The sequence below is a fragment of the Monodelphis domestica genome, chromosome 2 (assembly GCF_027887165.1).
Source record: "Monodelphis domestica isolate mMonDom1 chromosome 2, mMonDom1.pri, whole genome shotgun sequence".
NCBI classification, from domain to species: domain Eukaryota; kingdom Metazoa; phylum Chordata; class Mammalia; order Didelphimorphia; family Didelphidae; genus Monodelphis; species Monodelphis domestica.
The window spans coordinates 10,445,336-10,472,835 of NC_077228.1; the positions used below are offsets into that span (position 1 = coordinate 10,445,336).

General features: G+C 43.8%; 1 protein-coding gene across 13 annotated transcripts in view; it reads right to left on the minus strand.

Annotated features, from left to right (window-relative positions):
* The window catches only part of SGIP1 (SH3GL interacting endocytic adaptor 1), a 275,163-nt gene that overhangs the window by 242,592 nt on the left and 5,071 nt on the right, over positions 1-27,500 (minus strand). For all 13 annotated transcript variants that reach the window (XM_056815004.1, XM_056815003.1, XM_056815002.1 and 10 more), the window contains exon 2: positions 519-563. In XM_056815004.1, the coding sequence (XP_056670982.1) occupies positions 519-563 (45 nt within the window). The remainder of the gene's footprint in view (positions 1-518; positions 564-27,500) is intronic.

Below are 27,500 nucleotides of genomic sequence, written 5' to 3' on the forward strand. Positions count from 1 at the left end.
CAGAGGCAGCCGAGTTGCTGCTGTTGTCGTTTTGAGGGAGGAAACGCACCCTGGAAAGCCGGCTCCCTATGTGGGTAACTTTGTCAATGACCTCTCTTGGGCAATGCCGAATTGGGAAAACGAGTTTCCATTGTAAATGATTAATGGAGAGAGCCCCAGGAGCCCGGCCAGCCCAGGAAAGGCACCTTCTCTCTCTTAACTTCTTTGCCTTGCAAGCTCTTGCCTTGGGAGCTGCTCCCATCCCTGGGAAGACTTCCGCGATTTTGTTTTCTTTCCCTGGTCCAGGAAATAAGGGGGGTGGGGGTGGAAATCTGGGTTCTCCAGCTGAGGAGAAGCCCCGAGCTCTGATTCCTGACTCTGCCTCCACAGTGTGCTCCTGCTCTGAGTGGATGTGCCTGGCGAGAAGCTGCAAACAGGTCGTGGGAAGGAGCCCCATGGGCACCCTGTTTCAGTTAGGATCGTGGGTCCCCAATGGCCCGGGGAGCCAGCCCGGGGAGCAGGGCAGGGGCATCACCTACCTTCCATCATGGTGGCAGAATCGCATTCCTCAATTTCCAAGGAGCCTGGAAAAACACGGGAAAATAGGATCCTGGTTACCAGCCGGGTCCCCCTCCCCCCACCCCTGCCCCCCGCTGCTTGCAGAGAGGAGCTGGACCCCAAGCAGAGGGAAGCCTCAGAGCAAAGGGCAGGCCATGGATGCTGCCGCCGCCGCCGCTGCTGCCCTGGACCACCTACAGGATGGCAGGAAGATGCTGGGAGAGAAAGGGACAGCTAGCTGAGCTCACACGCCTGCCAGGAGCGCAGCCAATCCCTTCCTGCCTGTACCTTGTCACATGGTAGCCAGCTCGCATCTCCTGACACAATACCCCTGGAGAACACACAAGAACCTCTTTCTCATCCCATCCTCTGGGCCCCCCCAAACATACAAGCCTGCTCCTACCTGTGACGCACTTCCCTCACTGCCCCGCGGCTGCCTCCCGAATCCGAGCGCAGCGGCGACGGAGGGAGAGGATTCACTGGCGGACGCTGTCAGATGGCGGGGTGGGGGCCCCGGGCAGCCTCGGACCCTCTCCAGCCCCGCCGCGGCTCCTTGCAAGGAGGTCTTCCAGGCGGCGGCAGCCGGGGTGTTCCCCCCATCCCCGCGGACACACCGAGAGCTGAGAGGGGGCCAGGGGGAGGCGGGAGGTGCACCCCCCCCCCACGACCTGGGTGCTGGCCCGCAGCCTTGGCCTCTCCCCCAGCTATTCTAGAGGGAATCAACCCAGCTGACGTCACTTCATCCACAATTACTCCCCACCCCCCACCCCAGGGCCCCCCCAAGGGCTGATGCGGGAGAAATCTCAGTCAGGCTGCCCAGGACAGAGAGGGCCCGGCCACTGGGTCCTGCAGAGGGCCAGGGGATTGGCCTAGACACAAAGAGACAAAAGGCATACCCCGCGGGGATCAGCCTGGCCAGGCTGGGGGTCATGCGGGAGGGGGCAGGGCAGAGCAGTAGAGAGGGCAGCCTACAGGGGTCCCTCACTGCCTTGGTGGATAGCCAAAGGGAGCTCGAGCACCCCTCCCCCCATGGGCCGGGCTGCCTTCTTTGCAGGTGATGGGCATTGGCTCCTGACCTCATCCTTCCCTGGGAAGCCTGCCCACGCCAAGCCCCTGTCCTGGGGAGTGGGCACGACCAACGTGGGGATCTGTTTGGTCTGGCCTGACCGCCTCTGTGTGTCAAGGGGTTTGTTTCTTTTTTCTTTTCAATGGGGGAGGGAAAGAGAGAGAATAAGTGTTTGCTAATGGAGAATTGAAAGGAAATTTGAAAAAGAAATAGGGGAAGTGAAGTGAAGAAAAGACAGAGAGCCTTCCTCTCCACTGATGCCCTTTCTGGCTCTCCTCTCCCACAGTGCAGCAGAGAGGGAGCCTCTCCCCAAGGGGAAATGGGAGCCTTTCTGCCTGAACAGGTCCGAGCTGGCTTCTGCCAAGGAGAGCCTGTCCACATGTAACATGGCTGCCTATAGATGGGAAAGTAGGCAGGTGGATAGTGAAATCCTGGAAAGTTCAGATCCTGCCTCTGTCACTTGCTCCCTTTTATTAACTTCCTCGGGACTCAGCTACCCCATTTGTAAAAGGAGGGAAGATGGACTAACTAGATATAACCTCTGAGGTCTTAAGATTCCTTTGAAATTCCAAGGATCTGGTGCCTTCTTCTACCTCAAAAGGCATTTGGACTTTGAAAGAGCTCTGGCTTGAGTCAAAGTTCTGAGTTCAAATTCTGAGGAGGCATGGCTGGCTGCTCTGGCCCCCAATTTCCTCTTCAAAGGTTCATTTTAAGCCAGCATGGTGCAGAGAAAAAATTCCCTGCCAGGCACATACTGACTTAGAAAGCCACAAATGAACATTGTCTGTGTCATGTTGCATTTTTATTTATTTTGTTAAACATTGCCTAATCACATTGTTATCTGGTTCAGACCAGTGTACCAGGAGCTCATCCTCTCTGGTTAGAGGAGAGAGCAAGGAAGATCCGAGTTTCTGTGAGAATCTGTCACTTGAACCCTTCACTGTCCTGCGCATCTTAAGCTGCAGTGCAGAAAGCCATGACTCTCCTAGAGAGAAGGAGGTTCTCTTTTTAGAAGTTCCCTACCCCAGTGAAACCCCAACCATCCTAGACAACCCATTCATGTAGCCTCAGTCAATAAACCTTTTACTGAACACTCCACTCCGCCCTGACATGACAAGAATGGAACAGTTCCTGCTCACATGTAGCTTACATTATTATTGGGGAGGGGGCACTTGTGTACCTTAAGTTCATTTATGTTTCACAGCTTCTCTAGGGGGTGGTGCTACTATTCTTCCCATTTTACAGCTGAAGAAACTGATACTAAGTGAAGTAATTTGCCCATCACTAGTTGATATCTGAGGCATGATTTGAGTCCAAGGCTTTCTGATACCAGCGCTTTGTCCACTAGAACTCTTAATGTAGTTGTAAGAAAACTGCTTTGCAAAATGGAAAGCATTTTAAAATGTGACCTCTCCTTTCCCCAGCAGTCACAATTTGAGAGGAATCCATAATGGTTGCTGGCTTTTGTAAGGCACTTTACAGTTTGTAAAGCATGTTCACCTATAGTATCTCATTAAAGAGGGATGATAGAAAAGAGAAATGCTAGAGAGATGAATTTGCTTCTTAGTGCCCTTGAAACCAATGTAGTAGATAGGACAGTGGTAACAATATTAACTAACAACTGGCCTTTTGAATCTCATGAAGCACTTGGACTACTGTGGATATTATTATTCCTCTTTTATGGGTGAGGAAACTGAGGCTCAAGGAATTTGTGACATGGCTAGTAAATGTCAGAAATAGGCTATGAAATCAGGTCTTGACTTCAAAAGATCCACCAAGCCACATGTATCTATTTGGTTCCTACTATGTGCCAGTATGGGGAATACAAAAGGAAAAAAATAATTCTCCTCTGCCCTCAGGAGGTTGTGTTCTCTTTGTGAAGAAGTCAGTACAGGAGAGAAGAAAGTTCAATCCCCACCTTTGTCAATGACCTCCTAGATGACCTTGTCTCTTCATCTCAATTGGCCTCAGTTTTTTCATCTGTAAAGTGGCCCCCACAGGCCCCTTGATTTCATGGTTTTAAATGTACATATAAAATGAGTACAAGTCCAGGGCTCTCTCTTTGATGCCTCTCTGAAGGGAGAGAGGGAAGGGATAAGGAGAGACATGCCTTTTCAGAAGCTTTGGGAGCTACAGCAGACACATGGTTATGCTTATTTATTTCTAATCTATTGCCTGGAAGAGAGACTCTCTCACCTCTGTTGTGGGAATCAAAGAGAAGGAATGTGAGAATAGTATCAGAGAAAGTGTTGGACTTAGAGTCAGAAAACCTGGATTCAAATCCTCCCTTCAACAATAATTAAGAATGTAACCTTGACCATCTCTGATAATGCTGCCTCCCAGCCAGAAGTGTTCTCCCTCTCTCTCCCTCTCACTGTCTCACTGTCTTTCTTCCTTTCTCTTCTGCCCTCTCCTATCTCTTTTTGTTTCTCCTGTCTTTGTCTCTCTGTCTCTGTCTCTGTCTGTCTGTCTGTCTGTCTGTCTGTCTGTCTCTCTCTCTCTCTGTCTTTCTCTTCTCTCTCTTTCTGGTGGTCTTCTGTCCTTCTCAATTTCATTTTTTTTATCCCCAGAGCCAGAACTTGATTGGAGAGCCCATTGCAAAATGCTCCTTCAAATGAATTATGGAAATCATGATGTAAAAAGTACTAGAGCAAGTAATTACGACACACTCAGGTGAGTGAGAGGGGAGACTACGGATCTTCTGCCCCCTCCCATCCCCCTGCCATGGGGGAAGGGAGATAGAGACCCTGGGACCTGCTGAGACTATCCAAGGGAGGCAGGGAGGAGCTGGCCATCTGGACACTTCCTATTTTAACTGCATATTTTTGCTAGCTCAGGGCTAAACGCAATGGTTTCTACTCTGCTGAAGGAATGTATGTATCTGTCAAAAGGGAAATATAAGATTCAAAACCTGTACAATTTTAGAATATCACTCTTTTAGGTGTTTACATTCTGGGCAGGTGGGTAGATCAGTGGATAGGACACCAGATCTGGAGATGGGAGGACCTGGGTTCAAATGTGGCCTCAGACACTTTCTAGCTGTGTGACCCAAGACAAGTCATTTAATGGCCATTGTCTAGCCCTAAGGCTCTTCAGCTCTTCTGCCTTGGAATCCATGCTTCTTATTGATTCTAAGACAGAAGACAAGGGGTTTTGTTTGTTTGTTTGTTTGTTTTATGGAGTGGGGACTCCATTTTAGTGAGCATCTAGGTGGCTCAGTGGAGAGAACACCAGGCCTAGAGTTAGGAAGTCCTGAGTTTAAATCTGGCTTCAGACCATTCCTAGCTCTGTGACCCTGGGGGAGTCATTTGGCCTCAGTTGCCTAGCCCTTACCGCTCTTCTCCCTTGGAATGGATCTTTAGTGTTGACTCTAAGACACATGATAAAGGTTTTAAAAAACTAAACAAACATTTGCATCCTCTGACTTTGTGTGGCCTGTGACAGAGCCCCTCATGCCATCTGAGAGAGAGAGAGACAGAGACAGAGACAGAGAGAGAGAGAGAGAGAGAGAGAGAGAGAGAGAGAGAGAGAGAGAGAGAGAGAGAAGGGGGGAGAGAGAGAGAGAGAAAGAGAGAGAGAGACAGAGACAGAGAAAGAGAGACAGAGACAGAGAGAGAGACAAAGAGAGACAGAGACAGAGAGAGAGAGAGACAGAGAGACAGAGAGAGAGAAGGGGGAAAGAGAGAGACAGAGAGAGAGACAGAGAGACAGAGAGAGAGAAGGGGGAAAGAGAGAGAGAGAGAGAGAGAGAGAGAGAGAGAGAGAGAGAGAGAGAGAGAGAAAGAGAGAGAGAAAGAGAGAGCTGTGCTTGCCCTGTCCTAGCTGGGTGTGGGCATGCTCTCCTCCTCTCCTCTCAGCTCTCAGACTGTAAGCTCCACACGGGCAGGGCTCCCAAGGAGCCCTTCTTCTTACCTCCCTCCCTGTCTAGCCCTGTCAGTGGAATTTCTGGTGAAGCCTGTTTTCTGCCCATCACTTGCTCCTTTTCCCATCAGGACTGATGTTTCTTTCATGCTGGTAAGAGAGAGCTTGCTTTCATCTTTAATAACACCAAACTTGTTCTTACTGAGAAAGTCATGGACTATTAGGAATAGGGATAAAGGAAAAGATTCCCTTTTACTGGTGTAATGGCCCAGGCCCCTACGGGACCAAACAAAGCAGATCAATGATGAAGACAGGCCCAAGACTACTTCTTCCCCAGAGGGTATATACACATTCAATGCCCTCTGTCTGTCCAGCTGCCTAGATAAGCCCTCGTGCCCTTCCCCTAAAGATGCTCAAGATGATCATCATTGAAAAGGGGATGGGAATTCTGGGATAAATACCTCTGCCGCCTTCAGCCCCACAAAGAAGTTTCTGAGCTGTCCACACACAGGCTGAGCTATATGGGGAAAGCAGGATGAATGAAAGAGTCTCTGCCCTCCCAGAGCTTACAATCACCTTTCCAGACATTTTCTCTCATTCCCTTATTTTTTGCTTAATTGTTGTGATTCAGTTGTGTCTAACTGTTCTTGGCCTCATTTGGGATTTCCTTGGCAGAGATCCTCGAATGTCTTATTATTTCCTTCTCCAGCTCATTATTCAGATGAGGAAACTGAGACAATAGTGACTTGCTCAGGGTCACCCAGCTATAGCAAATATCTAGGCTGGATTTGAACTCAGAAAGATGAGTCTTCCTGATTCCAAGTCCAGCGTTCTATCCACTCTGCCACCTAGCTGCTGCCAAGATTCTAGCCCAAATGGTTCTTATTGTTGTCTAGTTGTGGCTTCCCAAGTTTGATATGATTTTCCATCTCTGAGGCTAATTAGTGCATAGGCTGGCCTTTATATGCTCCCTCCTCCTTTCAGCTTTGGAGAATTGCTAGTTTCTTTCAAGTGTGAGGGGCCACCTCCTATGGGAACCTTTCTTCTGATTCCCCCTCCCTCCTGACGTTGTCTTCCCATCCCATCCAGGCAGCCACTCAGACCATCTTTCCATCAGCCTACCTGCTGGCAATGATGTCTCCCCTCCTCAATCCCTCCCCCTCTGCTCCATCATCTTCCTCTTCTTCCTCCAGTCACAGTCAATCAAATCAGCAGGATCGTTGCTCTTGGAAATGACCTATTGGTTGGCCCCCCAAAGCTTCAACTGAACAACCCTGTGCATCCCCAGACCAAAGCTTTCCTTCTGGGCCCCAACTCCTCTACCCTTCCCGCCATCTTGTTTTAGAGCATATCCTCTCTGAGGGCAGGAGTGCCTTCCCTATCGTCTATCCTCCGATCTGAGCCCAGAGTACACTGCTTCCTAAAGGCTTTGTCCTAACCCTCACCCTCACCCCTGCATTCCCTTGCTCATCCACTGCACAAACCCGCCACGTATAACCCAGGAGGTTGCTGGTCTGGCCCACAAACTGGCCGCCTGCAGGGAGGAAAGGAAAGAACAAAAGAATAGTTCCAGCCCACACATTTATGGCTTTGGAAAGTCTGGTCAAGTTAACAGGCATTTATTAAGCACTTACTATGTTCTAGGCTTTTTGTGAAGTTCTAGAGGATACAAAAGCCAGTTTCTGCCCTCAGAGAGCTTGCAGTCTATGTAAACCTATGGACAAGCAGGATATAGAGAGGAGAAACTGAAGGCCATCAACAGAGGAAAACTTAAGGGATGGAAGTAGAATTTCTCAAAGGAGGTCAGTCAGAAGATTGGCACCAGAATGAGCAGGGGTCCAGTGTGGAGAGAGCATGGAGTCTGGCCACAGAATCAGAGTTCAAATCCAGCCTCAGACACTTACTGGCTATACAATCTTGGACAAGTCACTTCCCCTTTCTGCCTCAGGTTCTTCAGCTACAAAGTGGGGCTAATGACAGTAGCTATCTCCCAGAGCTGTTGGGAGATGATAATTGTAAAGGGGGAAGCACATTCACACAGTGAGTGCTCGATAAGTGCTTATTTCTCCCTTCTCCCATACAGCAGAGGAAGAAGTACTGGCAGCATGTAGAGTGATCCCCACTCCTCCTTCCCTCTCCCTCCTCCCTCCCCAAATGACAAAAGCATTCAGACCCAAGTCAGTTCTTCAAATGACAGCCCAAAGAAAGCCATCTGCTTGGTTTGGGGAACAGGTGTAGAAAGAAATGAGAAATAAATGAGATGTTGGGGAGGGAGGGAGAAAAATTAACTGATGGCAACAAAGGTCAGAGAAGGAATCTGCTCCCCCATGTTTGGGGGAGGAAGCAAGAGTCAAGGAAAGCCACGTGGCACGTAGGTAGTGAGTCACCCAAATCGTCTATTCTTAGCAAACTTTGTTTATCTGGGCCTCCTACCTGATTAAGGAAGAGCTCACGTACAGAGGCCCTGCAAAGTTTAAATGAGAAGAAGAAGAGCTCACGTTTGGGTGGCATTTTAAGGTTGGCAGAGGACTTCATGTATATATATATACACATACGTACACATATATACACACATGTACACATACATGTACTTGAAGTTCTTTATAAACCTTAAAATGCCACATGTGTGTATGTATGTATACATGTGTGTGTTTATATTATATATAATATGTATGTGTATGTGGCTAGCTAGATAGAAAGACAGAGAGAGGGATAGAGATGATGAATGGATAGCCAGAAAGACAGACAGACAGACAGACAGACAGACAGACAGAGAGACAGACAGACAGACAGACAGACAGATAGATAGATAGATAGATAGATAGATAGATAGATAGATAGAAAGAAAGATAGATGGATGGATGGATAGACTGAAGAAAAAGATAGAGAAGATGGGGACAGGAGAGATAGACAGGCAGATAGATAGATAGATAGATAGATAGATAGATAGATAGATAGATAGATAGATAGAAAATGGATAGATTAATGGAAGAATTGATAGATTAATGAAAGGATAGATAGATGGATGGATGGATAGAAAGATAGATAGATAGATAGATAGATAGATAGATAGATAGATAGATAGATAGATGGATGGATAGACAGAAGAGAAAGATAGAGAAGATGGGGATAGGATAGAAAGACAGGCAGATAGATAGACAGACAGGTAGATAGATAGATAGATAGATAGATAGATAGATAGATAGATAGATAGATAGATAGATAGATAGATGGATGGATAGATAGATAGATAGATAGATAGATAGATAGATAGATAGATAGATAGATAAAACTCAGTTGGTCTTTTCAATAACCACTGTGAGGCTGGTGCTATTATTACCCCCATTTAACAGATGAACAACTAAGGTTAAGATTCAGTGTTTTTAAAGCATTTTTCTCCCAACAATGCTCCCTGGGTGTTGGCAGTGCAAATATTATCTCCACTTTATAGATAAGAAAATTGAGACTGAAAAAGTATCAACAGCTTTAGCCCCAGTCACATAGCTGATACTACTTGTGTGACCTTGGGAAAATCATTTTTCATGTCCTGCCCTTAGTTTCTCCCCTGGGAATGAGGGGGTTGACTAAATGTCCTCTGTGGTCCTTTCCAGATCTAGATCATAGAGCTTGGTTACTCAGTTTTTTCATCTATAAAATGAGGCTATTGAATGCGATGGTTTCTTCCCCATTTAGACCTTATGAATGTTTCAAGTCAATAAGCATTTATTAAGATTGCAAAATATCAAAAAATGAGTATTAAAATTGTGTTGATATAAAATAAATAAAATAAAATCCAAACATTTATTAAATGCCAACCATGTGCCAGGCATTGTACCTAGCCATGAACATAAGAAGGAAGGCAAAAATAGTACCCTACCCTCAAAGAGCTCTAGGTCTATGGGAGGAGACAATATGCAAACAACTATATACATAGACAAGCTATATGCAAGAAAAATTGGAGATAATCTCTGAGGGAAGGAAACAGCAGGATTAAGGGAGATGGGAATGGCTTCTTGCAGAAAGCAGAATTTTAGCTGAGACTGAAACAGGTCAGGGGGACCAGGAGGTCTAGATGAGGAGGGAGAGAATTCCAGGTGAGGGAAAAAAGACACAAAAATGCCCACAGGTGGGAGATGGAGTGTCTTGTTAAATGAACAAGCAATATGGATTAAGGGTACTGGAAAGACAGGAAGAGGCCAGGTTTTGAAGGACTTGGAAAAGTCAAATGGAAGATTTAAATTTTATTCTGGAGGTAGTAGAGAGCTGCTGGAGAATTACCTTCACTTTGGAAGAAAGATCAACTTGACATCTTAATGGAAAATGGGCAGGAATGGAGACTTGAGGCAGAGAAGACCAAGTTCAAGAGTACAGGTGTGAGATAATGAGGGTTGAAGACTTGTCTCAGAGGGGTGGCCGTGTCACAGGAGAGAAGGAGCACATAAGAGATATCAGTAAGATAAAATGGACAGGGTCTGACAACTGATATAATATGGGGGACAAGGAGAAGAGAGTGAAGATTGAGGATGATACTTTTAGGTTGTGAGCCCGAGTGACTTGGAGGATGGTCATGCTCACAATAGTAATAAGAGGATAAGTTAGGAGGATTTTGGTGGGGAGAGAAATATTGGATAAAATGAGGATTTGTTTTTTGTTTTTTTTTTTTGGGGGGGGGGTGAATGGAAGAGACTAGGGTTCATTTGTAGGCAGTAAGAAAGTAGCCAGTAGACGAGGAGAGACTGAAGATAAGAGAGTAAATGAGGATGGTAGAGGGCAATCTGTTGGAGGAACAAGAATGGAATGGGGGATCATTTGTGCTTGACCTTGGCAAGGAGAAAGTCTGCCTCTTTACATCAGAAATACTAATACCTGAATCCAAATCTAGCTCTTCTTCCTTTTTGAGTTTCATTGAAGCTGTTTGCTTTGTATACCACAATCATTTACCAGTATACACTGAACTCTATTAAACTTGCACCTTGCACAAATAACTAACATTTTTTTAAAAGCCTACCCACAAAACTGATAAAATGCCTGTCTGATAACATATGCAACCTTCTATTCCCAACATTCCCTACCAAGAGGAAGAAACTATTTTTCATTATTTGTTCTCTGGGACCAAGTTTGGTCATTACAATTCATCAGAATTTTTCTACCTTTGGGTGCAGTTTTTATTGACATTATTATAGTCATTATGGATATCAACATCCTGGTTCTGCCTTCACACTACACATCAGTTCATGGAAGTCTTCCCATATTTTTCTTAACTATGACCTCCTATTCCCAGAAATTATGCCCCTCCTAATTTAGTCTAAAATTGCATTAGCTTTTTATGGTTGCCACATGACACTATTGATTGATTTCTGAATTCCTGAATTTGTTTTATGGAGATGGTATTCTATTATATCAATGGCCATCTAAGATAGAAGGTAAGGGTTTTTAAAACAAACAAACAAACAAACAAATAAATAAATAAATAAATAAATAAAACCCTTACCTTCTGACATAGAATCATTACTTTATATTAGTTCCAAGGCAAAAGAGTGGAAGGGTCTAGGCAATGGGGGTTAAGTGACTTGCCCAGGGTCACACAACTAGGAAGTATCCACCTAGCTGTCCCTCCCCCATTGATAAGCCTTAACTTTATTTTGACCTTTATCTGATGGGTGGGATGATATCTCAGGGCTGTTTTGATTTGCATTTCTTGAATACATCTATCTTTTTGTCCAGTGATTTCTTTTCTAGTGTAGGGATCAGAGGAAGGGAGGGAAATACCTAGATATTGTAATGTAAAAATATGAACAAATAAAGAAGTTTTTTTAAAAAAGAAATCTTTATCATCTTTGGATATAGCCCAAAGATCCACATTGATGAAGTCATTCAATGGGAGAGAATTAGAATGCTCTTGTGCAGGGCTTTTGTTAAATACTCTGAATGATAATGAAAACCATAATAGCTAAGACTTATAGATTGCTTACTTTGTGCCAAGCATTGTGCTAAGCAATTTACAGTTATTTTCTCATTTGAATAGCTGCAGATGAAACTTATGATGCTTTCCAGCAAAATGCCAGAAAGCGTAGCCCAAAAGGAGATGCATGACGTAGTCCACTGATGCTAGGCTTTTATAGACTTTCTCACTTAAGCCCATCTAAATTATCCCAGAAAGTCTCCATCACTCTTCCCCACATATCTAGTAGAGGTCTTTATTCTTCTCACTCTTTGTTCTTGGGGTGATTATATGTTTAAATACCCAGACAGGCCTGGGTCCAGTGGTACGAAAAGCTGTTACACCTGGAGACTTCCTCAGCTGCATTGGGTGGGCGTGTTGTCCTTTGTGCTCCAACACACCCTGAGCACTCCACAGTGCTTTGCTGTGTTGCCCTCTCAGCCGTTGAACCCTCTTATTGGTTTCTTCCGTCTGTTCGGCCGAAGCAGTCTTCACATGCTGGGTGAGCAAAGCCCTGGTTCACCAGGGGTCGATGACCCGATGGCTACCCTCACAAGGTTTAGCCGGCCTGTCGAAGCCGTTGCCCAGGGTGTGGCCTCTGCCGCATGCTAGCAGCTACTGGGAGCCAAGTGAGAGCTGGGTGTCAGGTGAGGGTCAGTGGCTGGAGAGCTGCCCTAGGAGGGCACGACAAGCCCTCCATACCAGAGATATTACCCCTCCCTGAACACCCGAGGTGTACAAGGCCTTAAATGGAAAGGCGCTCCAGGCATTCCACATAGTGCTGACCAGCATATGGGAAGAGGAAGACATGCTCCCAGAACTCAGAGATGCCTCAATCATAGCCCTATACAAGAACAAAGGTGCACAAGCGTCCTGTGACAACTACAGAGGCATCTCACTACTCTCCACTGCCGGAAAGATCCTCGCCCATGTTATACTCAACAGACTCCTGTCATCTGTCTCAGAGCAGAACCTGCCTGAATCACAATGTGGCTTCCGACCAGATCGCAGCACCATTGACATGGTCTTCACGGTGAGGCAAATGCAGGAAAAATGCCTTGAGCAGAACCTGAGTCTCTACATTGTCTTCATAGACCTGACAAAGGCATTCGACACAGTGAACAGGGACGCATTGTGGGTGATCCTCAGCAAGCTCGGTTGCCCAGCAAAATTCATCAAACTGATCCAGCTCTTTCATGTCGACATGACAGGGGAAGTCCTATCTGGTGGAGAGACTTCTGATCGCTTCAACATCTCCAATGGCGTGAAACAAAGCTGTGTCCTCGCTCTGGTGCTATTCAACCTATTCTTCACCCAGGTATTACGACATGCTGTGATGGATCTAGACCTGGGCATCTACATCAAATACCGACTGGATGGCTCACTATTCGACCTTCTCCGCCTGACTGCAAAAACAAAGACAACAGAGAGACTCATCCTGGAAGCTCTCTTCGCAGATGACGGTGCTCTCATGGCCCACCAAGAAAATCATCTCCAAACCATTGTGGACAGGTTCTCCACCACAACAAAACTGTTTGGTCTGACTATCAGCCTCAGCAAAACAGAGGTGCTGTTCCCACCTGCACCAGGGAGGCCAACGAACCAGCCGTGCATTACAATCGATGGCACGTAGCTTTCTGACGTCAACACTTTCAAGTACCTGGGCAGCACCATCGCCAACAACGGGTCCTTAGACCACGAGATCAATGCCAGGATCCAAAAGGCCAGCCAGACACTCGGGCGGCTGCGCTGCAAAGTCCTCCAACACAGAGGTGTAAGCACTGCGACGAAGCTCAAAGTGTACAAGGCAGGGTCCTCAGCTCGCTCCTGTACGGCTGTGAGACATGGACACTGTACCGGAAGCACATGAAACAGCCGGAGCAATTCCACCAACGCTCCCTCCGGTCAATCATGAGGATCCGATGGCAGGACCGAATCACCCACCAGGAAGTCCTCGACAGAGCCAACTCCACCAGCATTGAAGTCCTGGTCCTCAAAGCCCAGCTACGATGGTCTGGACACGTCATCCGCATGGACCCACAGCGAATACCAAGACAGGTATTCTATGGTGAACTGTCAGCTGGACTCAGGAAACAAGGCCGACCAAAGAGAAGATTCAAGGATCAGCTAAAGTCCAACTTGAAGTGGGCTGGCATGACACCAAAGCAACTAGAACTCTCTGCCTCTGTCAGAAACAGCTGGCGAGCCCACATTCACCATGCCGCCACCACCTTTGAAGATGAGCGACGTCGACGCCGACACCAGGCCACACCCGCACCTTCCGTAACAACTGGCGTCCCAGGCCCCATGTGCCACAAACTGTGCGCCTCTGCTTTTGGACTCCAAAGCCACAGGAGGGTACACAGAAGATGAAACTGCACAAAGACAATCGTCATTCTCAGTCACCGAGAGACTACCACTACTACCCAGACAGGATTGGGGTATTTAGAATTGAACTTTAGACCTTTCAGGGTGTTGTCCAGGGCACTTGTGATGCCACCTGTACTAGTTTGCCCATTCAATCACTTACTGAATAAAAATAAAAATAATAGCAACAACAGCAATAATTTCATTTTAGTTGACCTTCCCAGAATCACACAATTAGACAGCTGGAAGGTACCATCTCTTCCAACCCACACCCCAAAGTATGACCCTTAAAACACCCCAGGCAAGTGGTAAGAAATGTTTGAAGACTTTCAAGGAGGGGGTGCTCACTACCCTAAAGGAAACTTGTTCCACTTAAACAGCTCACATGGCAAAAGTGTGTTTCCTGACATCCAGCCTCAATTGACCTCTTCCAGACTTTTATCTGTTGGGGTCATGCCTCCTGGGGCTAATTATACAAATATAATTCTTCTTCCACAACCATACTTGAAGAAAGCTACCATGTCCTTGTCTTCTCCAGGATGAAAGTCCGTACACTTTTAGCTCATCCTCAGGTGGAGTGAACATGAGGCAATTCTCCATCTTGGTTGCTTCCTCTGAATGTTCTCCAGCTTACTAATGTCCTCCTTAAGCCTCGGTGTACAGAATACTAAGCCCAATACAACAGATTCAGTCTTACCATGGCAGAATATGGGGAAACCTTGACCTCCTGTTCCCAGAAATTTCACTCTTCCTAGTTTAGCCCAAGATCAAATTAACTTTTATTTGGTCGCCACATCACACTGTTGATTCCCAGCGAGCTTGAAATTCCCTAAATCCATAGTTTTCAGAACAAATTTGTCGAGCCACAACTGCCATCTTTTTTTTTGGGGGGGGGGGTTGATTTTTGTACACACGTGTTAAGATTTCATATTTGTCTTTATTTAGTTTCATGTTGTTAGATACAATCCAATACTTTGGCCTGTCAAAATCTTTTTGGATCCTGATTCTGTCATCTGGTGAAAAAATGATCCCTCCTAGATGCCTGGAATCTGAAAATCTGATGGCTGTGTCATCTGTATTTTATCCAAGTGCAGCTTAGGTGTGGTACGGAGTTCCACCTCTCTCCAAGCTCTTTCCCAGCTGCAACTGGCCTGTCCATCCCCAACAGGCACCTACTTTGGCAAGTAAAGATGGTGTCGTCAGAGGGGTAGACATGATGTTACAACTCAGTCAAGCTCTCTCAGGAGCCTAAGGATGACCACTGAATGACCATAGTAAATTCTTACAAGCCACTGTAGCTAAGCTATGGGCATGTTTCCCATTCACAACAAAATCAATCAATAACTGACCTTATTGACTCAAAACAAAAAGATAAGACAAAATTGATAATGATCATGGATCGTATTACTCAAGCAAAGGCTAAAGTAGGAGTAATCATAACTTTAATTTAATAGAAGGCAAAAACGGAAATAATCAAAACATTGCAGACCCATCATAAACCTGGGACACACTCTCCCACCAACACACACAGTATCCATAGGGGAGAGTGGGTGCACACTTAGAGAAACTCAGTGAGGAAGTACATGCATAGGGAAACCCACATGTCCAAGGCAACTCATAGCTCTGGAATGAAGGTCTTTTTAATTTTTATTTTATTTAATTAATCAAGAAAATTTTTCAATGGTTACATGATTCATGTTCTTTCCCTTCCCTCCTCCCAACCCCCTCCCATTGCCAACAAGCAATTCCACAGGGTTTTACATGTGGCCCTAATCAAGACCTATTTCTATATTATTGATATTTGTATTAGGGTGATTGTTTAGAGTCTACATCCCTAATCATATCCCCATCGAATCATGTGATTGATCCTATGGTTTTCTTTTGTGTTTCTCCTCCCACAGTTCTTCCTCTGAATGTGGATAGCATCTTTCTCGTAAGTTCCTCAGAACTGTCCTGGGTCCTTGCATTGCTGCTAGTAGTGAAGTTCATTACATTTGATTGTGCCACAATGTATCTGTCTCTGTGTACAATGTTCTCCTGGTTCCTTTGAGCACAACAGTATTCCATCACCAACATATACCACAACTTGTTCAGCCATTCCCCAATTGAGGGGCATCCCCTCATTTTCCATTTTTTTTGCCACCACAAAAAGTGCAGTTATGAATATTCTTGTACAAGTCTTTTTCCCTATGATCTCTTTGGGGTATAAACCCAGCAGTGCTATGGCTGGATCAAAGGGCAGGAAGTCTTTTAAAGCCATTTATTTGGGCATAGTTCCAAATTGCCTTCCAGAAGGTTGGATAAATGGAATTGGTGACTTGGGGCTCTTCAGGAATGACCAGCACCACACAAAGCTGCCTTTTTACTGGGATGCTCTCCTTCTGGTCCTTCCTTCTCTTTTGTTAAACAAAGCTTCTCTTGTATTCTCCAACTGAGAAACAGTGATGAGAGCTTTTGTCTCAGATACCTTTAACAGTATCCTGAAGGACATTATGCTTTTATATGGTAAAACATACGCCAGTGTTATACTTGTTCAGTGACAAGAAGTCCTTTTAAACCATAGAACTGTGAAGCTCCTCAGGTTGGCTCTCTGGGCAATGCAGACAAGCCCAGGTACATCTTCTTTCAGTAGAACTCTGATTTTACCAGTCAGCTTCTATCAAACAAAGCCTCTTCTCTAATAAGCACATCTCACAATAAAACAATGCAAAGACTGTCTTTCCAGTTCTTCCTTTATCTTTCAAAATTTTCAAGGCAAACAGACACCCCTCCAAGGTCTTCACTTTCAGTTTGAAGATGGTTCTAGAGAGAAATATGCTCAGATAACTATATATAACAAGAGAGGAGTCAGCTCTTCTCCAATCAGACCAGCAGCTAAGGAGTTCTCTCAGTAGATAAGAGTTTTTCCCCAGTTATTCAACAAAATAATGCCTTTTTTTTTTCTCCAATCAAGAGGTCCTCATGCAAAGATCAGAAAAGCCTGGCATCTATTTCAGATGAGAGTGACTTCTTGCCTCTTCTATCTTTTATTCCCCGATTCTTAAAACATCCCCTGCACTTAGCTTACTCTCTTGTTTCTTCTGACTTCTCATAATGTATTAAATTGGTGAGTGTTTTCTCAAAAGCAGTGTCCTATGATGTGAAACAGAATGATTCCACTTGCTTTTGAGGCATCCCTCCAAAGATCTTTGTTAAATATTTCCATGGGCTCAGTTATTTTATTAACCATTTTTAGTTATAACTTTTTTTTGAACTATTACCTTACATCTCAGAATAAATATTGTGCATTGATTCTAAAGCCAGAAGAGCAGTTAGGGCTGAGCAATGAAAGTTGAGTGACTTGCCCCCAGTCATATAGCTAGGAAGTAGCTGAGGCCAAATTTGAATCCAGGACTTCCCATATCTCTGAATATGGCTCTCTATCCACTGAAGCCACCTACCTACTTGCCTTAGTTATAACTTTTAAAACTTTAAAATTCATCACATGTGAATGAGCTTGGAGAAAGCCATACCCCTCACCCACTGTTACCTCGGTGGGTCTTTATGCTGCTTTATCTAAGTCTTCTCCAAAGATTTCTCTGGGGGACAATTCTCTCTCTGCTTTTCAGATCATTCCATGTCCCTTCTCAACATTTTACCTGAGAGGCTTCTCTTAAGATTCTTTCCAAGTAAATTTTTATCCCTTTTGCTTCTACATGTCCTTTAGTCTGCCTTTTCAGCACCCCAAATTTCCATATACAAAACAATGGTTAAAAAATGTAAATCAGAGGGGGCAGCTGGGTAGCTCAGTGGATTGAGAGCCAGGCCTAGAGAAGGGAGGTCCTAGGTTCAAATCTGGCCTCAGACACTTCCCAGCTGTGTGACCCTGGGCAAGTCACTTGACCCCCATTGCCTAGCCCTCACCACTCTTCTGCCTTGGAGCCAATACACAGTATTGACTCCAAGATGGAAGGTAAGGGTTTATTAAAAAAAAATAAAGCATCATAGGGCTAAGCAGATATTCCTGGGAACTTCCTGCCATAGTGACTTTCCACCAAAAACTTCACACTCAGAATTCTTTCCAATATGCCCATTGCTTTGCAAGAATGCCAATCATTTTCTCCCCCTGAATCCTGATATCTTGTTAGACTTAACAGAGATGCAGGAAGTTCAGATCCTAGCAGCCATGAATGTAGGGTACAGCGGAATAAACCAGAGATGTGGAATAAGAGGATAATAATGATAATAATAACATTTACACATGCCAGGCACTGTGTGAAGAACTTTACAAATATTATATCATTTTGTTCTCACAAGTACTCTTTTATCCCCATTCTAAAAATGAATAAACTGAGGGAAACATGGGTTAAGAGACTTGCCCAGGGTCACTCAGCTAGTCAGTGTCTGAGAATAGATTTGAACTCAAGGTCTTTTAAGTCACTCAGAATATCCTTCCTAAAGGCTGAATACCAAATGGAGAGTTCTAGAGAAAGATGGCTTGGAAGGAAGAGCAGGAATGTCTTCTACAAATGATGCACAAGCCATGCCTTAGGAACACAAGGAACCTCCACAGCCATCTCACCCTACTTACCACTGAAAGGAATCCCCACTCTGACATTACTGACCAGTGGTTCTCTAGCCTCCATGTGAAGATCTCCACAAGAACCCACTCTCCTTCCAGGAAGCCAATTCTTCATATTTTTCTATGGCTCTAATTGTTAGAAGATTCTCCTTCCTCCAAAATTTCCACCCGTTGCTGTTTGGGTCATGTTTTTCCTGCGTCAATCAACCTTTTGGATATTTGATGACCACCATTATGCCCTTCCCTCCCTTGAGTCTTCTCTTCTTCAAAAGAAACATTCCCGGTAATTTTGAGTCTTCTCCTCTAGTCTATCCCTGAATCCCTCCCCCTTCTGGTGGCTTTCCTCTAGATTATCTCCAGCTCATCTCTGTCTTTACTAAACTGTGGTGCTGGTCATTGGGCCAAGGAGCCCTTAGTAAGTGTTTATTATGTATGTATGTATTCCAGGGATTACAAAAGAGAAAAAGTGAAACCAGTCCCTGCCCTCAAAGAGCTTCCTTTTTAATGGAGGGATGGGGAAAGCCCAAAGGAAATCTCACTTTGGTCTCTCTTGATTATCGTGCCTCCTACTACACACTGATACCTATTACATTTTTTAAACCCTTACTTTCTCTCTTAGAATCAATACTATGCATTGGTTTCAAGTCAGAAGAGAAGTAAGGGCTAGGCAATGGGAGGTCAAGTGACTTGTCCATGGTCACACAGCTAGCTAGGAAGTGTCTGAGGCCAGATTTGAACTCAGAATCTACCATTTCCAGACCTAATTCTCTATCCACTGAATCCCATTGTTGTCCTGATTGTCTATTACATCCTAAACTGGCTAATGAAATCAGTAATTGCCTAATAATGATAACCGACAACTTTCCTATCAGGAAGCTACTACAAGTACCTTCCTGTTTGCAGATGAGGACATAATGCCTCAGAGAGGGTGACTTGCCCAAGGTCATGTGGTAATTTAATAAGTGTCAGGGTTGGGTTTTGAAGTCAGTCCTTCCTTTCACTGGGGTCAAATTCCATAGTGTTCCTCTTGGAAGGAGACAGCTTAAAACCTTAAGAGATATCTCACATGCGTGATCAGCTTCTGTGATATTTGCATTGTCATTATTTACAAATAAATGGAATCTCTCTCTTTTACTTCAATGTACTGACAGCAGAAGCTCCTTTGGGCAGCCAGGCCAGTGGGCGTCTCTTCACATGTGAAGTTTCCAATGACTCCTCTTCCAATACAGAGCTTCTTTGTCCACCAGTCAGTGCCTGAGCTGAAGGCACTGAGAAATCCGTGTGCCCCCCAGTCAGGACAGACTTGGCATGGAGTTAAAAGAAAAGGGAAGAGTGCTTTTGTGAACTAATTTAAAATCAAAATGATATCATACGATTCTCAGTCTAGAGCTGGAAGGGACATCTAAACCAGCAGACCAATCCCCTGGTTTTACAGATAAGGAAACAGGGCCAGGAGATCCTGGACCTCCCCAGTGCATTCAGTGGGGATTCTTTTTCAGTTCTTCAGAGATGGCTATATTCCATGCCTCACAGCTATAACAGCCATGCCACTAAGATATTGGAGAAGAAGAAGAAGAAGTGACATGGATAGAATATTTTTGTTTGGTCACTGTATCCCAGGAACTTAGAGTGTTTTGTGAATTACAGTGAACTGTCCCATCTTGGGCGTCACCCTCAATGACCCTATCTGTGTTAAACTGCATTTTCTGTTACTTAGAATTGCATGGTAAGAGTCACAGGGCAGTTAGATGGTACTGTGAATAGAATGCTAGGCTTGGAGTTAGGAAAACTCATTTTCTTGAGTTCAAATCTGGCCTCAGGCACTTACCCGTTCTGTGACCCTGGGAAAGTCACTTAGCTCTGTTTGCCTCAGTTTCCTCATCTGTAAAATGAGCTGGAGAAAGAAATGGCCAATCACTCTCCAGTATCTCTGCCGAGGAAACCCAAATGGGATCACGAAGAGTTGGACCCGACTGAAAAACTGCTGAACAACATTATAAGACATTATGCTGTACGATAGAGGATATAAAAATAAATCCATGTTAAAAGACAGAAACACAAGCGTGCTGCCAACTTGAACAATTGAATAAACTGAAAAACAAGCATCTCGCAAGACCTTAATCCACCCAACGAGACTGTTTAGATTTGAGGAGGTTTGAGATTTTCCACTCAGTCGTTGAGCCGGCCACCAGCCTGCCATCTCGCCTTCAAAGGATGTCAGACTTCTTGCTTAACGTGATTCATATTCCTATCAACATTTCCCTGGCAACCCTGAAGCCAAAATGACTCCTGCTCTTAGCCCATCTCCTAGGGTAGTAATTTTCTTTTCTTTTCAGCTGTCAAAATGTGAAGATTTAGCGAGTTTAGTAGTTAGGTTGAGGCAGTATGGGCTAGTGATAGTGGAAATTAGCCTGCATATGGTATCTTCCAACTTGCATCATGTCTCCAACTAGATACTTCTTAAGTAGATTTTTTTTGTACTTGTAAGTAGCTACTTTGATACTTGTAAGTAGAGCCATACCGAAGGCTGTGCAACTGGTGCTTTGTCCCAGGGTCCTGAAATTTAGATGGTGCTATCAGGCTAATTGACTCTGTTTTTGATACACTTCACCTTGGTTCCTTCTGTTGCTTTTCTCCTCTCACTGGAGGACTGCAGGGCAAAGCATCAAATTTCTCCCAAGCTTTCTTTTATAGAAGTCCAGAACTGGCAGAACTTTCCAGACAACCCTCCATTTAATGTAATTTTTGTTTACATTTTTGTAAGGGCACATCCCATCATCCCTTTAGTGGACCACCTCCTCCCCCTCCAGTTTTCAGCTTCCTCTTGGGTGCTGTTTTCCTCACAAGACTGTCAACTCCATGAGGGCAGAGATTGTCTTTCTTTTTTGAATTTGTATCCCTAGCACTCAGCACAGTGTCTGACACATAGGAGGCATTTAATAAATGGTTATTGAAATGAACTGAATTAAATCGATAATGCCTGGGCTCCTCCATTATGTAGAAACAACTGAGCCTAGCAATGAGTTAGCAAAGATAATGATAACAATAATAGCTAACTACCATCTAAACACATCACTGAAAGGTTTTTGAAGCTTAAATATTGTTGAAGACTTTACATATATGATCTCATTTAAGCTCTTATATGGTAGACATTGCCATTACCTCCCTCATTAAAAATGAGGAAATTTAGGCAGAGGAGGAATAAATGACTTCCGTAGGATCATACCATGACTAAGTGTCTGAGGTAGCATTTGAACTCAGGTCTTTTTGACTACAATTCTAACAGGAGACACCATGCTACTTAAAAGAGAGAGATAACAAATGAAGTCTTTCCTGTTCTAATTACCCTCTTTCTCCAAGGCAGGCTTCTCTTCAGCTCAGCAGTGCCCTGTTTCCTCTTTCTGTTGTCTATAAGGGACACCTTTCATGCTGCTTCTATCAATGGTATTTCCCTGGGCACCAGAATTCCTAGTTATAGCTCTGTCTGTGACCTTGGATAAATCACCTTCTGTGTTTCCAGTTTTTAAATGGTGATGAATGAATTCAAGATTATAAAAGCTCCTTGAGGTCAGGGACTGTCTTTTGCATCATTTCATCTCTCCAGTGCTTATCACTTTATTATTTTTATATTATACATATAATAATATATTATTATACTAAGTAGACACTTAGTAAGACATATTAGGTGCTTAATCATCAGGCCACACCCGCACCTCCCGTAACAACTGGCGTCCCATGCCCCATGTGCCACAAACTTTGCACCTCAGTCTTTGGACTTCATAGCCACATGAGGGTACATCAATAGATGACAATGCATAAAGACAATCGTCATTCTCGGCTTCCAAGAGACTACTACTACTACTACTAATTGGTTAGTGAATGAATGAATAAAAAACATTTATTACACCCTTTCTAGGTACCAAGAGAATCAAGTACAAAAACTGAAGCAGTTCCTGCCCACTAGCAGCTTATATTCTAACGGGGAAGATAGCACACAGAGAGCAGTAGTGACTAGGAAATGGAGTTTGGATCTGGGAAATCATTGCAATTATGAAGCAAATCATGGGACCGTCCATTGTTCCACCCTTTCCAGGAGAAATGAAAGTCCTGGAATTGATTATTCCAAGAGATGGAAGGTAAGGGTGGGAGGAGGTATTCTTACATCAATGGGCAGTTTGACTAGATGGTGGGTGAACCCTGGTCCAGCCTGGGGCAGGCTGGATACATTCAGAAAACCAATCAGCCTAGCTTGTGCAAAAGACAGGTGTGTCCTAAAGCTGAGCTGACCAGCTGAACAGAAATGGCCCTGGGGGGAGCCAAGAGCATCACTGGCTTCTTCTCTTTAGCCTCTCCATCCCACAGGCAGTTGAAACTCTACGCCTTCTGGGCAACGCTTCTCCACCTTGACTGCAGCCTGCAGAGCATGTTTCCTGCCCTGGTCTGCCCTCAGCATAGTGGCATGCCTACCTCCCACATTAGAGAAGCCTCAGTGTCCTGCCTGCCAGTGGATGCCCCAGGGGTGGAGCTGCTAGGGGAGAGATGGCCCTCCTCAACCCCCTGCCTATCCCCCCAAATTACTAGTTACAGCCCTGCCTGCCACATTCTGGGGGAAGATGACTGTGGCAGCCAAACCCCGAATTCAGAGGAGAAAAAGAAAGAAAGAGAAGTGAGTCATGAGAATGTTATCCACGTCTAGCTTCCAACTGAGTCAGGCTTTTAGTCCACATGACAGGCCCGTGATGGAGCAGATGCTTTGGTGGCCCCTCCCTCTGCTGCCTGTTCCCAGGACGACTCCCATCTGGGCTCTGTTGACAAGGTGCCTTCTGGACACTTGCTGCCGAGCACCAGGAGCTTATGGCTCATGGAATGAAGAGGATTTGCTTAAAGCAGCCTCAATCCACAGGTTTCCTCCCCTAACCCCCTCTCAGGTCAGAGCATTAAAGCCCAGAGTATTTTTGGTAATGACAAAGTGAGCCAGTGGAGGAGCCTGTGCATTTTCCCATGTACCATTTGCCAGGAATCCACAGTCAAAACCTGACTCGGAGGCTCAGCTTTCCTAGTGATGGTTTCAAAATAAAAATGTAGATTAAGAAGCGTGTCTCTCAAACGGGCTGGTGATGGCATCTCAGTCTCCGACTCAGCTGGATTAAACTGAACCAGGAGATTAGGGGTGTGTCACAGGTGGCTGAGCAGTATGGTGCCTAAGAGGGGTGTCTGAGGCTCTGACGCATGAACCAGCTCCCTACAGCTGGTGGGGTCCGATGGGGGAGATGAACCCTGGTTTTATTGTCTCTCCTCCATATACCATGCTTCTCTTTATGGGTAGAAGGAGATGCAAATATCTATCATCTGTCTACCTGTCTGTCTTTCTAGCTACTTGTCTGTCCACCCATCCATCCATCCATCCATCCATCCATCCATTCATTCATCTATACATCCTTCTTTGTTCTTTCTTTCTTTCTTTCTTTCTTTCTTTCTTTCTTTCTTTCTTTCTTTCTTTCTTTCTTTCTTTCTTTCTTTCTTTCTTTCTTTCTTTCTTTCTTTCTTTCCTTCCTTCCTTCTTTCTTTCCTTCTTTCTTTCCTTCCTTCTTTCTTTCCTTCTTTCCTTCTTTCTTTCTTTCTTTCTTTCTTTCTTTCTTTCTTTCTTTCTTTCTTTCTTTCTTTCTTTCTTTCTTTCTTTCTTTCTTTCTTTCTTTCTTTCTTTCTTTCTTTCTTTCTTTCTTTCTTTCTTTCTTTCTTTCTTTCTTTCTTTCTTTCTTTCTTTCTTTCTTTCTTTCTTTCTCTTTCTTTCTCTCCTATATTTCATCTATCTGTCTGTCCATCTACACACATGTACATACACATATAGAGATATATCTTCTATAACTATATATGCTATCATATGTATATATTCTCTATATACATATCCTACATATACATGTAAAGACCCACATACATATATAGTTATATAGGTGAATAAAATATAGCTTTTATTGTGTATGCCTTTGTACATATGTTCATATATAATAATAACTAGCATTTATATAGCATTTTAAGGTTTGCAAAAAATTTTGCAAATAATATTGCATTTTTGTTCCCACGACAACTTTAAGAAGTAGGTGTTTTATTATCCCTATTTTACAGATGAAGAAACTGAGTCAGGCACAGTTTAAGTTACTCACCCCGAGGATCATTATAGCTAATAAGTATTTGAGATCAAATTTGAATTCAGGTTTTCCTGACTCTAGGGTTAGGGCTCTGTTCTTCTAGCTACTGAATTCTATTCATATAGGGTATATCCCTATATGATGAAATTATAACTAAGGTTATGGGGGATCGTGAATGACATCAGTTAAAGGGACTGTTCCCATGGTTACACAGACACTAAGGCTTAGGATCAAGATTTGAATCCATGCCTTCTGCCTTTCAAACTAACAATCTTTTGATGATGCCATGTTGAGTTAGAGCAGGCAGATTGAGATTAAGATTAGATTGTCCAGTTTGTCCAGACAGGAAAATGAGTGAAGGAATGTAATGCCAAAGAAGTCTGCTTTCTTTCTCATTTTGACCCCGCGCCTCTATGTGGGGTGGCCTGGCTCTTTCTGCCTTGATCAGACCCCATTTGGAGCATGGACATCATAACTCAGTGAGGACTTAAAAAGTTTGGGGAGCATACAAATGATGTTGCCATCAATGAGGAAGACTGACCTTCAATTTAGGTCATGTGAGATCCAGTTGGGAATTGGGATTGTTAAGCCTGGAGAAGACTCAGGGGAGACATGATTACTATCTTCAAGAATTTACAGAATTAACCCCAGCTTTTGGGACAAGAACTCACTCTTTGACAAAAACTGCTGGGAAAATTGGAAAACAGTATGGGGAAAATCAGTTTAAGATCCACATCTTACAACCTATACCAAGAAAATGGGTAAATGGCTTAAATATAAAGAGTGAAATAATAAATAAATTAGATGAACATAGATTAGTATACCTGTCAGATCTGTGGGAAAGGAAATAATTTAAGACCAAGCAAGAGATAGAGAACACTGAAAAATGTAAAATGAATGACTTTGATTATATCAAATTAAAAAGGTTTTGTACATACAAAACCAATGAAACCAAAATTAGAAGGAAAGCAACAAACTGGGAGACCATTTTTATAACAAAACTGTCTGACAAATGTTTAATTTCCCAAATATATAAGAAGCTAAGTCAAATCTACCAAAAAATCAAACCACTCCCCCAATCAATAAATGTCAAGGGACATGAATAGGCAGTTTTCACAGGATGAAATCAAAACTATCAATAAGCACAAAACAATTCTAAATCCCTCCTCATTAGAGAAAGGCAAATTAAAACAATTCTGAGGTATCAACTCACACCTAGCAGATTGGCTAACATGACAGCAATGGAAAGTAATGAATGATGGAGGGGATGTGGCAAAATTGAGGCACTAATGCATTGCTGGTGGAGTTGTGAATTGATTCAACCATTCCTGAAAGCAATTTGGAACTATGCCCAAAGGGCTGTAAAACACTGCCTGCCCTTTGATACAGCCATACTACTGCTGGGTTTAGACCCAAAAGAGATCATAAGGAAAAAGACTTGTACAAAAATATTTATAGCCTCTCTTTTTGTTGTGGCAAAAAATTGGAAAATGAGTGGGTGTCCTTTGATTGGCGAATGGCTGAACAAATTGTGGTATCTGTTGGTAATGGAATACTATTGTGCTGAAAGGAATGATGAACTGGAGGGATTCCATGTGAACTGGAAAGACCTCCAGGAACTGATGCAGAGTGAAAGGAGCAGAACCAGGAGAACATTGTACACAGAGACTGATACATTGTGGCACAATTGAATGTAACGGACTTCTCTACTAGCAGCAATGCTATGATCCAGGACAATCCAGAGGAACTTATGAGAAAGATGCTCTCCACATCCAGAGGAAGAACTGTGGGAGCAGAAATGCATTAGAAAAACATATGATTGACAACATAGTGTGATATGGATGTGATTAGAGTTTTGATGTTAAAAGATCACTCTACTGCAAATACAAATAACATGGAAATAGGTTTTGAACAATGATACATGTATAACCTAGTGGCACTGCTTGCAGGCTTTGGGAGGGGAGAGGAGAAAGCGGGGGTGTGGGGAATCATGAATATGTAGCCATGGAAAAATATTCTAAATAAAAATTAAAAAAATAAAAAATAATAAAAAATAATTTGCAGCACTGCCACGTGGGAAAGAAATGAGACTTGTTCTCTTTGGCCCTAGAACACAGAACTGTGATCAATTGGACAAAATTAGAAAGAGGAAAATCTGTATTAGGAAAAACTTCTTTATAATTTGTTGTTCTGTCATGTCTGATTTTCTGTGACCACATTTGGGGTTTTCTTAGAAGAGATACTGTAATATTCGACTCATTTTATAGATGATGAAACTGAGGCAAAGTTAAGTGACTTGTCCAAGGTCACACACATAATGATTTTCTGAGGCCAGATTTGACCTCGGGAAGATGAGTCTTCCTGACTCCAAGTCCACTGCCCCATCCATTGCATTGCCACCTAACTGCTCTTATTAGAAGTCTTCAAAAGACGAATAAGGTGCCACAGGAGGTAGTTGGCTGCCCTTCTCTTGAGTCTTTTTTTTTAAACCCTTACCTTCTATCTTGGAATCAATACTGTGTATTGGTTCTAAGGCAGAAGAGAGATAAGGGCTAGGCAAAGGGGGTTAAGTGACTTGCCCAGGGTCACATAACTAGAAAGTGTCTGAGGCCAGATTTTAACCTAGGACCTCCAATCTCTAGGCCTGGCTCTCAATCCACTGAGCTACCCAGATTCCCCCCACCCCCCTTAAGTCTTGAGTCTTTTGGGCAAGAGCCGTTGATTTTTGGGCAAAGCCGTTTGCAGGACTTTGCAGGAGAACATTTTTGTTTAGGTATGGGTGGAACAAAGTGCTCTATAATTCTTAATAATTATTTCTTTTGGTCTTCACAACAAATAAATGCTGTTATTATCCTATTTTATAGATGGGGAAATTGACAGGCAGAGATTAAATGGAACTATAAGATTAAATCCCAACAATTTAATGTGGGGAGTTAAAAAGATGGGACTCCAAGATTGCACATATTATCTCATTTGATCCTCACAATAACCTTGGGGGGTATTATTTTTATCCCCATTTTA